The following is a 12,993-nucleotide window of genomic DNA, read 5'->3' as shown; positions in this document are numbered from 1 at the left end:
TCCCAAACCATGCTTTAAGGACACCTGGGAATGATAATACTGGATAAAAGACGGTGAAGGGATTAGCTAAAGAACATATATGCATAACCCATAGACACAGACAATAGTGTGGTGATGGCCAGAAGGAAGGAGGGTGGGGACTGGGTGGAGGCAGGCAGAGGGTGGTGGGAAATGGGACATCTGTAATGGGACATCAACAATAAAGGTTAAAAAAGTATACATACAAATTATAGCTAGATAGATACATAAAAGAAATATGGCAAAATAACTGTTTAGTCTATCTGGTGGGTATATAGATATCTATTACCCTATTTTTAGAAATTTTCTGTATAATCAAAGTTTTTCACAAGAAATTTTTGAGGAAAATTTGAAAAGAAAGAGTAGGATAAGGGAATATCAGTCTTGGACAACAGTAGGTCCCCAGTCAAATTTTCATCATTTTCCCCACCCAGCCCCTGTCACCTGGCCAGAGTCTCTTAGATTTTAGTTTGCTGTGAAATCAATTTCTCCTTTGGCTATCTTCTGGGTCATAACTCATCACTTTGAACCGTCTGCTTCTGAATTACAATCTAAATGAGACTTGCAGCTTTCCTATGGTTAGGTCCCACTTTACTATGCTAAATTCCTGACAACCAATGATTCTTAAAAGCTGTCTATCTTTTGACAGGCAATGTTTTCTTCTGACTAAAAAGAACCCTTGTTACTGTTCTATAATTATTTTAGCTGAAGTTATCCCAACCGGTCCCTACTATTAGGCATAGGCTTGCCTTCAAAGTAGGAGGAGTGTCAACAAACCATCAATAAACCTTACTGTTCTAAAGTGGCTTATGGAAAAAGAAGGGAATGCTCCCAGCTCTTCCTGAAATACATTCAAAACAATATTGACTGAGTGCTAGCAAAGTATGCTTGCTTCTCTGGTGATCAGGAAGTTTATGTCTGACTTTAATTCCAAATGAGCACGCGCCTTCAAACCCAGACATTCCAATGCACAACACAAGTTCCAGTGGCTGGAGGAAGCTAGAAGCACTTTGGTCCTGAGTTGCTGTTTTTTGGTTGTTAGATAGTCTCTTCTCCTGCTTTTACTCTCTTCTCCAGAAATACAAGATAACCAGAATTTCCCTGGTTCTATAATAAAAAATAAGAATAACATTTACGTAGTGCTTTAAATGGGGGAAAGGGAAAGTAACGCATCTACTAGTGTAGACAACAGATCTGAATTTAGATTTCTTCCCTTCCTTCTCCTTAGCCATAGAGATAATGCACTCCTAATCATAAGTAGTCAGACTGATAGTTTTATTATCACCAATATATGCAACGTACTCGGAAACTAATATATTTTAATGATGAACTCCATTTTCAAGAGAAGCAAAATTTTAAAAGAAAATGGCATATCATGGAGGTATATACTGAACTAAAAATGTCATTTCTTTTTTGATAGTGTTACTGGACAGATAAATCAGAGAATGCCATATAGAGTTCATCAGGATTTCAACAAGGCTTTGAAAGTGTTACTCATGACAATTTTGTAGACGAAATGAGAAAATGTGGACAGAATGATAGTGTGCTCCTTTCTGATTGAATAACCATGCTCAAGTGGGTTGATGAAGATTTGTTTTTCAATCTAGACAGGGTTCTATAAAAGGCTTGCCACAGAACTTTTCATTTATTTGGTTTAGTCCTTGAAACCTGACATCATTGGTCCTTTGAAAGCTCCACAGGCGATTCCAGTGTGCAGCCAAGTTGGAGAACCGATTATTACAGGATAAGTGGTCTGCATACTATACTGCATATTGTTTTTAGCATTCAGATGCCTCTTATTGATACCAATAACTCTCTTCCAAAGATCCAATGTTTGATTCCATTCCACAGATGATTAAAGCAAGGGCAGAATGAGAACACTTAAATTTCATCTCAATTTGGATGATGGTTTGGAAAATTACACATAAAAAAGGCTCCATCCACAGGGTCCAGTAAGGCCTTCAATTCAACGTCACTGAGACATTTCACAAATATCAAATTCCATCAGAATTAATTTAAAAGACACCCCCCAATTATGTGTGAATGCAAAGTTAATAGAGAGGCACTCTTTTGGTTCTGAGATAAAAACAAACCCAAGATTTGTAATATGAAAATGATTTTGCATCCTTATTTAGAATCAGGTCATTATAATCACAGGTTTTAAAAATTAACAAAAACAAGTCAGGTTGATGATCAGAACACTAATATTTGATTTACATATTGAGGGAAAGTTTGATTTTAACATTAGTCACTTTGGTAAACAAAGAATAAGACACATCATTATTAGAGACTACACTAGAAATGTCCATGGGTCACATAAAAACATGTCCAAGGTCAATTATGTTCCGTACAAAGACTTCAGGCGGCAGTGGAGGAAGGAAGAAGAAGCTTGTCTCCTCTCTGTCCCTGGAAGGGTACCAACCTCATAACATTAGTACAGTCAATTATTCTGCAACATTTGAAAGGCATTTTATGAACAAATTAGGTCAATTAGTACAGAGCAATTTACATTTTAAAAAATCCCAACTACTTTATAACTGGGGGTGGGTGGAGTAGTAGCTAATTCCTTGCCTCTATGATGTGTTAACAGGCAAAATTCATAGACTACATGCTCAGTTGTAACTGACACAACAAAGACACACACACACACACGCACACACACACACACACACACAACACGCAGTGAAATTCAAAAAACCTTCAAATGTATAGCCCTAGTCTTCACCTTTAACCTCTCCTGTTCAGTGTTGCCTGTTCATGATAATATAACTGAACTGTGAAAATCCCCCACTCCTTGAGGGGATGGGAATATAACCAGTGTGGAGGGGAAAGTTTGAGGAAGTGGGGAATCCTATCTCTCCTCATGGATGAGTAAAAAGCCCTCTAAGGATTCTTTCTCTCATTTTCTCTTCTCACATTTTTATCCTATATAATAAAGAGCTAATGTGCAAATGGTTGTCACGCCCTCACACCATCACACCATAATGGTTCAGACACTCAACACTGGGGAGAGAGGAATGGGGACCAGCCAGGCTGCAGCCCTGGAGAGGGACAAGCCACCCACCCTGTGGCCTTGGGCACCAGCACCAGCACCTGTATCTGCGGCCTGAGAGAGGGACAAGCCACCAGCACCACAGTCCTGAGCAACAGTGGCTATGTCTGCACCTGCAGCCCAGGAGAAGGACAACCTGCCTGACTCATGGTCCCGGGCACCTGCGGCTGCAGCCCAGGCAAACCCACCTGCCCATGGTCCCCTGTGGCTGTGGCTGGCCATGGTGAAGCCGGCCTGGGACCTGGGTGCCTGCAGCCAGCCAGAGGGAGGGAAGCCCGGGTCTCGGGTGCCTGCAACTGGCTGGAGGAGGGAATCCTGGGTCCTAGGTATGGGGCAAAGCAGAGGTGGTTAGGGGTGATCAGGCCAGAAGGGGAGCAGTTAGGGGCAATCAGGCAGGCAGGCAGAGGTGGTTAAGGGCGATCAGGAGGCAGGCAGAGGGGTTAAGGGTGATCAGGCAGACAGGCAGGTGAGCGGTTAAGAGCCAGCAATCCTGGATTGCAAGAGGCAGTTGGACATCGCCTAAGGGGTACTGGATTGGAGAGGGTGCAGACTGGTCTGAGGGACGCACCCCCCCACTGCATGAATTTTGTGCACCAGGCCTCTAGTCCTATATAATAAAAGAGAATCATGCAAATTAACCATCCCTCTGCTACACTCAAGCTACACCCACCAGCCACACCTACAAGCCAATCAGGAATGAGTATGAAAATTAACCCAACTAAGATGGCAGTGGCCACGGAGCTGGAGTTAGCTGGAGGCTTGGGTTGCCCCTGGAGATGGAGGAAGCCAAGCTTCACGCCTGCCCTGGCCAGCCCTGGGCTCCGCTCAAGGTTACAGCCTGAAAATGGCCATCAGCCCCTCACCCAGTATGGCCAGTCACCCCAGCAGGACTCCCCCACCCTGAAGGAGGTGTGGCCAGCCTGAAAACAGCCCTCAGCCCCTCACCCAGGCTGGCCACACACCCATGGGGTGAAGACCCCACTGGGGGGCTTGTCCAGCCTGAAAATGGCCATCAGCCCCTCACCAAGACTGGCCAGGCAACACAGCAAGATCCCCCACCCTGAAGGGAGTGTGACCAGCCTGAAAACAGCCCTCAGCCTCTCACCCAGGCAGGCCACACCCCCATGGGGTGAGGGTCCCGCTGGGGGGCTTGTCCAGCCTGAAAATGGCCATCAGCCCCTCACCAAGGCTTGCCAGGCACCACAGCAAGACCCCCCACCCTGAAGGAGGTGTGGCCAGCCTAAAAACGGCCCTCAACCCCTCACCCAGGCTGGCCAGGCACCCCAGAAAGACCCTCACCCTGATCCGGGACACACTTCAGGGAAAACCAGCTGGCCTCCACCTGTGCACCAGGCCTCTATCCTATATAATAAAAGGGTAATACGCAAACTGACCCTAACAGCTTAATGACTGGGAATGACTGGTCACTATGACACACACTGACCGCCAGGGGGCAGATGCTCAATGTAGGAGCTGCCCTCTGGTGGTCAGTGCCCTCTCACAGTGGGGAGCTCTGCTCAGCCACAAGCTAGGCTGATGGCTGCCAGCACAGCAGTGGTGGCGGGAGCCTCTTCCACCTCCTCAGCAGCACTATGGATGTCCAACTGCAGCTTAGGCCTGCTCCCTGCTGGCAAGTGGACATCCCCCGAGGGCTCCCGGGTTGCCAGAGGGATGTCTGACTGCCAGCTTAGGCCTGTTCCCCCTGGTGAGCGGGCCTAAGCCAGCAGGTGGACATCCCCCGAGGGGTCCCAGACTGCAAGAGGGCACAGGCTTAGCTGAGGGACTCCCCTGAGTGCACAAATTTTTGTGCACTGGGCCTCTAGTTCATCTATAAATGTCTCTCTCTAATATATTTCGGACAATGAGCTAGATACTGTAATAGGTTAGTTACATGCATTATTTCATTTAGCTTTCACACTAATTCTGCAAGATAGATATTGTCCTCATTTTACACAAAGGAAACTGGCATATAAAAGTTTTACATGACTTGCTAAAGGTCACAGAGCTTGTAGGTTGTGGAGCCAGGACACACCCATATTTGCTTGACTACATGGGTCATTTTTTTTTTTCATATCAACATGCTATAATCTATCACTCTTTCTTTCCACTTCTTTCCTTTTTCCTCTTCAAAGCCCATAGTGGTGGATGTGTGGTAGTACTGGAAGGATTTTAAAGAAAGAAGCACTAACCTAATCCTCCTTTATACTTCTCCTGAAGCTATGTATTTCCTATTTCTCCCCACATGGCCTGGTGACCAGCATCCAAGAAAACATTGGCTTCCTACAGGCTCATGTTATATTTTCTTCTCCAATCTCTTCATGGTTTCAGTGACTACATTTTTAAAATCCCAAATAAGGGCATATAGCTTGATACATTGTGATTTCCATTAGAGAACACAAAGACAACACATTTAAAATTAAAACTAAAAAAGTACTTGTGGTGCATAGCAGAGAGATAGAGGGCTGGCTAAATATGGATTTGTTGAATGTTTTCTTGGAGATTTATCACACATGGAGAGTAATGAGCAAAGTTAGAGTACATCCTTATCAGTGGACTTCAACAGGGTGGTCTTTCTGACAGGTCTTTTTGTTATATAGCCTTAATGTAGGCTTCCTGAACCTGGTGTTTTATTAATCTGCAAGTACTTGTTTAGATACAAGGCTGTGGATTCTAAGAGATAAACTGTTAATTATGCATTCTAATCCCAGGCTAGAAGATGTTTATAAAGATTAAAACTTGTTTCCTTTTTTTCCTAACAGCTAATGGCCTAGAAAAAGAAAGATCAGTTGTAATTGGGAAACTGAAGAAGATAATAAATGCATTACTGAGGCCAGTTGCTTTACAAAGTCATTTATTTAATCCGTAAATTTTGCAGGTTGTAAATTACTCATTAGAAGGCAGAAAGCAAAATAGCCATAATCTTGTTTAGTGCCTCCAAATTCCAAAGATTTAGAGAAGGAAATCCATGGAAATAAGAAGCCTTATGTATTTTTTCACTGATATTTCTTAATTGGCAAAGGATGTTAAACAATAAGGACAAGCTCAAGTAATTATCCTGATGTGCTGGTCCACAGGTCAGGGGTGGGCTTGATTAAATTAATGGAGAGCTGACCTACAAAGGGTGGGAAAATGCCCCTTCTTTTCCACTGAGCCCTGCAGGCAACTAATCAATGTGCACATCTCACTTCCAGATTGTTTTATGAGTCCAGAGCAATAGCTCATAGCATTCATTGGGGAATCCACTCCTATCTGTTGTTTTCTAATTAATTAGTGAAGGGACTAGGATAAGAGGACAACTAGAGGAATTAGGAAAGAATGAAGAGGAGGGTGCCCCCCCATATATAGGGAATGCAGCTCCCAATTTACAAAATGTTCAACTGCAAAAGCAATTAGTTTGTAGGTTTCTTTACATGTATAGTAAGCCACATGTATTTGGTTTGAATATGGATTTTAAAAGCTTAATGTGTAAACACTTAATCATATACTAAGGACAATGGTTTTTGTATACTAAGGGTAAAATAACATTTTAGACTCTTAGTGGTAATGATACAAACAATTTTATTTTTTTTAAAATATATTTTATTGACTTTTTACAGAGAGGAAGGGAGAGAGAGATAGAGAGTTAGAAACATCGATCAGCTGCCTCCTGCACAACTCCCACTGGGGATGTACCCGCAACCAAGGTACATGCCCTTGACCGGAATCGAACCTAGGACCCTTGAGTCCGCAGGCCGATGCTCTATCCACTGAGCCAAACCGGTTATGGCATACAAAAAATTTTCAAGATGCCTTTGGCATTGTAGGTCTAGTAAATGCACTCTGCACACATTTTGAGAGTAGAATTTGAATCTGTGCATATTTTCTTTTTTCAATAGTGTGATGACTTTTATATATACAACGCAGCTTCTGGCTCACCCTTAGGCTATGTACAACAAAACAGCTACTGGCTGACTTCTGTTCTGAGCAAGTATTTCTTTCATATTCCTTTGCCTTTTTCTCTCATGATCAACAGCATATGTGAATTAAAGGTGGTAGTATAAGGCTATGAAATGAAACTTTTCTCTTTGCATTATAACCAGACCATGTAAGGATCAAACTTCTAATTCCACAGTAGCAAACTGAGTTACCCAACACAAACTATTTCCATTCATTTTCTACTTGACAGTCTAATTATGTTTGTGATTTCATCAGACTTGCACTGTGTCTATCCTGTATTCCATTCAATAACCACCAAGCTGCTGTTGCTCAATAAATCATTACTGATAATGAAACAAAATCTAATTTAAAAAATTATAGCTGAATGGAAATGCATTTATTTACTTTGTTAAAGTAATTTTAAAGCAAGTGTTTCCTAAATAGATCATTTAACCACAGCATGTGATAAAACTGCTCTTTTCTTCCCCCAGCTTGCTTTAAAAAAGAGAAACTTTGCCCTGGCCAGTTTGGCTCAGTGGACAGAGCATCGGCCTGCAGACTGAGGGGTCCCAGGTTCGATTCTAGTCAAGGGCATGTACCTTGGTTGCGGGCACATCCCCAGTAGGAGGCGTGCAGGAGGCAGCTGATCGATGTTTCTCTCTCATCAATGTTTCTCTCTCATCGATGTTTCTACCTCTCTGTCCCTCTCCCTTCCTCTCTGTAAAAAAATCAATAAAAATATATTAAAAAATAAAAATAAATAAAAAATAAAAATAAATAAAAAGAGAAACTTTTTTAACAGTAGAAAGCGATATTAAAACATTTTAAGGACCCCTGTATTTAGAAATGCTTATATCAAAGCCCTGGAAAAACCTATTGATACATCTGAAGAGAAACTAAAAATAACTAATAGTAATTTGGAGCTTCTATATCACTGATATCAGGAAAGAGCTCATTCTGGCCAATTTTGGTGAAGACAAGAAATTTCACCTTTTCCCTTATCTGAAGATGAAGTACCTGAGTTTTAACTTACCCTGAGTGGATTTTCATTAAGGTATGGAGGTTCACCTTCCACCATTTCAATTGCCATAATCCCCAGAGACCAGATATCAACTTTCGGACCATAAGCTTTCCGAGTCACCACCTCAGGTGCCATCCAATAGGGAGTTCCCACCATAGTGCTTCGTTTACTTTGCTCAGGAGTGATCTGGGCACAGAACCCAAAATCAGCTGCAGAAAAGAAAAGTCAGTTAAAATCAGTTCAAATTATATTTCTTTTACAATAGGACACTTTCAAATACGGCTGTACTTTCCTTTGTTAGACACTGAGCTTCCACAACTGCCTAGCTCATATCCTTTTGTACCTGATCTCTCATCTAGTCCTGATTTTAAGAGTCTGAAATAACTGACTGATATGATGCCATTTTTATTTGACCTCAATCTTGTTTCCTCCAACTTACAGAATCTTTCAGTCTTCTAATTAAGTATTTGTCATTCAAGAGATGGGGTCACTAGAAATTCTGAAATATTACTACCCCCTCCCCAAAATCTGGTCACAATATATAGAAACACAGTGTTAAAAAATTCTTTACTTCAAACTGGGCTCTAAATGCTTTCAAACCAATCATTTTCAATAGCCCTTTTCTTCTCAAGATAGACAGCAAAAGAGCAGAGATCCCCAGATACTTTCTCAAATACCATCAGAACCAAAATACCTACTCAATTTAACAGAGCCATCCATCCCAAGGAGAATATTGTCACTCTTTATGTCTCTATGGATCACTTGGTTTGAGTGTAAGAAATCCAAAGCTTGGAGGCACTATTGAATCAGAAAAAAAAGTTAATTATATCACAAATAATTTTTTTTAAATTAAGTTTAATCTAAATTTTGGGCAGGAGTATAATTTTATGTTGCCAAGTGAAATAGATAATGAAGTGCTTTGACACCATTTTGAAATCATATTACCATTTACATCAGTGATGCAATTTAGCATTGTACATATGAAAGCTCCTGAGTAAGAGTAGGACATGAAAAGTGATGGTGTACTAAGTAGCACCAAATCATTAATACAGCCAAACTAACCAACTAATATAATCATACTTTGACCTAGTTATCTAGAAGATATGAATTCACCTTGGTCTTAAATAGATATAGTAAGTTTCTGTTTCCATGGTATGATTTGATTTGGTAGGTCTGGAGTGAAACCCAAGAATCTGCATTTAAAACAAGTGCCCTGAGCTATTTCTGGACAGCCAGGTTTGAGGACCACTATGAAGTAACAATAGGCACTTGTTTGGAATTTGTTTTGCACTGTAATACTAGAAGATGGAAACAACAGACTCAGGGTCCAATATACCCCTAAAAATTAAAAGTTTGATTCATTGCATGAATAGAAAATATATGTTTTTAGTGGATATGTTTACACATTTGGGGAGGAGGAAATGAGAATGAGAGGAAAACAAAGAAGGGGGAAATTTAAATGAACAATTTAAAATAAAATAAAGCAAAGACTAGCTGAAATTACTTGGTTTTGTGTGTGTGTTTTTCTATCAATGGTTTTCAAGTTTCAGTGGTTCAGAGTTCCTAATGTATCTATAGACAATCTTACTACAATGAATGTGGTAGATGGTAAGGTCCAAGATAAAATTCCAATGAAGAGAGTTTTTAACATTGAAAAAAATAATATAATAAAATATCCTTGGTTTAAGTTGAAAATAGGTATTATGACACTGTTATTGGAAAAGAGGCAGACACTTAAGACACACTAGAGAGCTATGAGGGATGCCTAACTTATACTGTGAAAGTAACTACTTTCCAGGCTGAGGGGAGATCTTGGTTAAAATACCTTCTAAAAAATGATGTGATTATAATATGGTTTGAATTTTTACATGGCTCACATTGCACATCTAAGACAAAATAACTACCATGTAAAAATCTCTCCAAATTGGAAAAATGTTCCTTGCCAACATTACTATTTTCCATGTTCACTGAGACCTAAAACCATTCAGGCTTATATATGGTACCCTGTGGATGTCATAATGGAACTCAAAAGATCCATAGCAAAGCAGCTAAAATAAACTAGGGGCTGGGGAAGAGGAGTACTATTACATTAGGATTTAAATTGAATTTAGGGTCTCCAATTTTTTTTAGTAGAAAAAATGTGCTATTATTACTTTGATGTTATAAACATCCTGAATAATCAGAGATAAAGAAAGAACTGCCAATTTTGGTGTTATCATCAGCTAGAAATTCTCTATTTTCTTACCTCTCTGCAGACAGCTGCTATCTGCCCTTCATCCATACAGGTCTCTGTGACCACATCAGTCAAAGAGCCACCAGCCAAGTATTCCATGACTACCCATAGTTCATCACCCACTAAGTAGCTATAATAAAAAAAGAAAAAGACATTGACTCCAGCCTAAGAAAGTGAGAACTCTTCTATATTCCTATTAAAAAGGTAATTTGCATTCAGTTTCTATGCATTTGATTATATTATATAACAAGAAGAAACATACATTGGAGTCAAGACAGTCTCTTCAATAAATGGTGCTGGGAAATTTGGTCAGATACATGCAAAAAAATGAAACTAGATCACCAACTTACACCATACACAAAAATAAACTCAAAATGGATAAAGGACTTAAACTTAAGATGGGAAACCATAAAAAATACTAGAGGAACCCATAGACAGCAAAATCTCAGATATATGCCGAAGTAATATCTTCACCGATAGAGATCCTATGGTAATGGAAACTAAAGAGAAAATAAACAAATGGGACTACATCAAAATAAAAAGCTTCTGCAAGCAAAAGAAACCATCAACAAAACATCAAGAAAGCCCACTGCATGGGAGAACATATTTGCCAATGTCATCTCCAATAAGGGTCTAATCTCCAACATTTACAGGGAACTCATACAATTTAACAAAAGGAAGATAAACAACCCAGTCAAAAAATGGGCAACGGACCTAAATAGAAACTTTTCCAAAGAAGACATAAAGAAGGCCATGAGACATATGAAAACATGCTCAAAGTCACTTATCATCCAAGAGATGCAAATCAAAATGATAATGAGGTACCATCTCACACCTGTCAGAATGACCATCATCAACAAACCACAAGTGCTGCTGAGGATGAGGAGAAAAAGGAACCCTCCTGCACTACTGGTGGGAATGCAGACTGGTGCAGCCACTATGGAAGACAGTATGGAGTTTCCTCAAAAAAACTAAAAATGGAACTTCCATTTGACCCACTGATCCCACTTGTATGAATATATCCCAAGAAATTAGAAACACCAATCAGAAAAGATATATGCACCCCTATGTTCATAGCAGCATAATTTATAATAGCTAAGATTTGGAAACAGCCTAAGTGCCCATCAGCAGATGAGTGGATTAAAAATTGGTGGTACATCTACACAATGGAATACTATGCTGTTGTAAAAAGGAAGGAACTCCTACCATTTGCAACAGCATGGATGGAGCTGGAAAGCATTATGCTAAGGGAAATAAGCCAGTCAGAGAAACATGAATATTACATGATCTCACTCATTTGGGGATAATAATGAACAACATAAACTGATGAACAAAAACAGATCCAGAGACAGAGAATCATCGATCAGATGCTTAAACCACAGAGGGAAGGTAATGGGGAGAGATCAACCAAAGGTCTTGTATGCATGCATATAAGCATAACCAATGGACGCAGACACCAAGGGGGTGAGGACATGAACGGGTTTGGGGTGGTGGGGCAATGGGGGGATAAGGACACATATGTAATACCTTAGTCAATATAGGAAAAAACAAAACAACAACAACAACAAAAAAAAAACAAGAAGAGAATATTGCCCTCGCTGGTTTGGCTCAGTGGATGGAGTCTTGGCCTGCAGACTGAAGGGTCCTGGGTTCAATTTCCAGTCAAGGATACCTACCTCAGTTGAAGGGTTTATCCTAGGCCCCGATGCAGGAAGCAACTGATGTTTCTCTCTCTCTCTCTCTCTCTCTCTCTCTCTCTCTCTCTCTCTCTCTTCCCCTCCCTTCCACTCTCTCTAAAAATCAATGGGAAAATATACTCAGGTGAGGATTAACAGAAGGAGGAGGAGGAGGAGGAGGAGGAGGAGGAGGAAGTATCAGTGATAGTGAAAATGAGACACTTCCTTAACATTGGAAGAGAACATTTATTGAAGTCAAAGGACCAGCAGATATGACTGTGCACCATGGAGGAAGGAAAAGAACAGGGAGGTTTCTGTTTACTGACTACTATATTCCTTGTAAAAGTTAGTTTCAGTGAACAGGATCAATGGATAGCCCTTTTGGATAACCCAAATCACAATGTTGACTTCTGTACTGAACTGGCCACATGGCATACAGATGTACAGGATATTTATTTAGATCTTGGCATTATTATTTTTTCATTCTACTGAATTGATTATTGAAATGTTTTCAAGTAGTCACTAAATCAAAGAGATTCATGTTTGTAATGGATTTACTGTGATTATGTGTCTGTTCTGATAGAAGGCAGTTGTGACACATTATGAAACACTGATTTCTACTATAAAATTTGACCCTCCCTTTTCTTGTCTCCCTTTCCTCTCCTGTACTACTGGTCTACATGGTGTAAAACACAGAAAGCAAGATCCTAAACTCACTGATATTGTAGGCCCAGTTTTATTTCCTTTGTATCCCCAGAGTACACAGCACCGTGGTGCCAAACGAACACTTAATTGAAATTGAATGAGACAGAGGTTAACCACAATTGAAGAAGAGCTGGTGCTGTCTTTAAATGCCTATGTATGTATGTATGTATGTATGTATGTATTAATTAATTTATTTATTTTTCATAACTCACTGCTAATACCACTGATGAAAGAGACATTCATTACCTGGTCTAAGAAAAACGTTTGAGATTAAAGTCTCAATTCCCTGGGGCCTCACCATCAGTTATTTACAAAGCACACATTAAGCAGGGCCATTTTAGACAGGTTTCCTCACTTAGACACCCAGAGACTG

The 12,993-nt window shown here is 40.3% G+C and overlaps 1 protein-coding gene across 5 annotated transcripts in view; it reads right to left on the bottom strand.

Annotated features, from left to right (window-relative positions):
- Nucleotides 1-12,993, bottom strand: part of PAK3 (p21 (RAC1) activated kinase 3) — a 367,784-nt gene that overhangs the window by 14,006 nt on the left and 340,785 nt on the right. For all 5 annotated transcript variants that reach the window (XM_081115367.1, XM_081115363.1, XM_081115365.1 and 2 more), the window contains 3 exons: nucleotides 10,252-10,369; nucleotides 8,705-8,804; nucleotides 8,019-8,215 (listed from right to left, as the gene is read on the bottom strand). In XM_081115367.1, coding sequence (XP_080971493.1) covers nucleotides 8,019-8,215; nucleotides 8,705-8,804; nucleotides 10,252-10,369 — 415 coding nt within the window. The remainder of the gene's footprint in view (nucleotides 1-8,018; nucleotides 8,216-8,704; nucleotides 8,805-10,251; nucleotides 10,370-12,993) is intronic.

This window comes from Myotis nattereri (genome assembly GCF_964212035.1).
Source record: "Myotis nattereri genome assembly, chromosome: X".
Taxonomy (NCBI): domain Eukaryota; kingdom Metazoa; phylum Chordata; class Mammalia; order Chiroptera; family Vespertilionidae; genus Myotis; species Myotis nattereri.
Note: the sequence above shows the minus strand (reverse complement) of the source record. Positions and strands in the feature narration are given on the sequence as shown.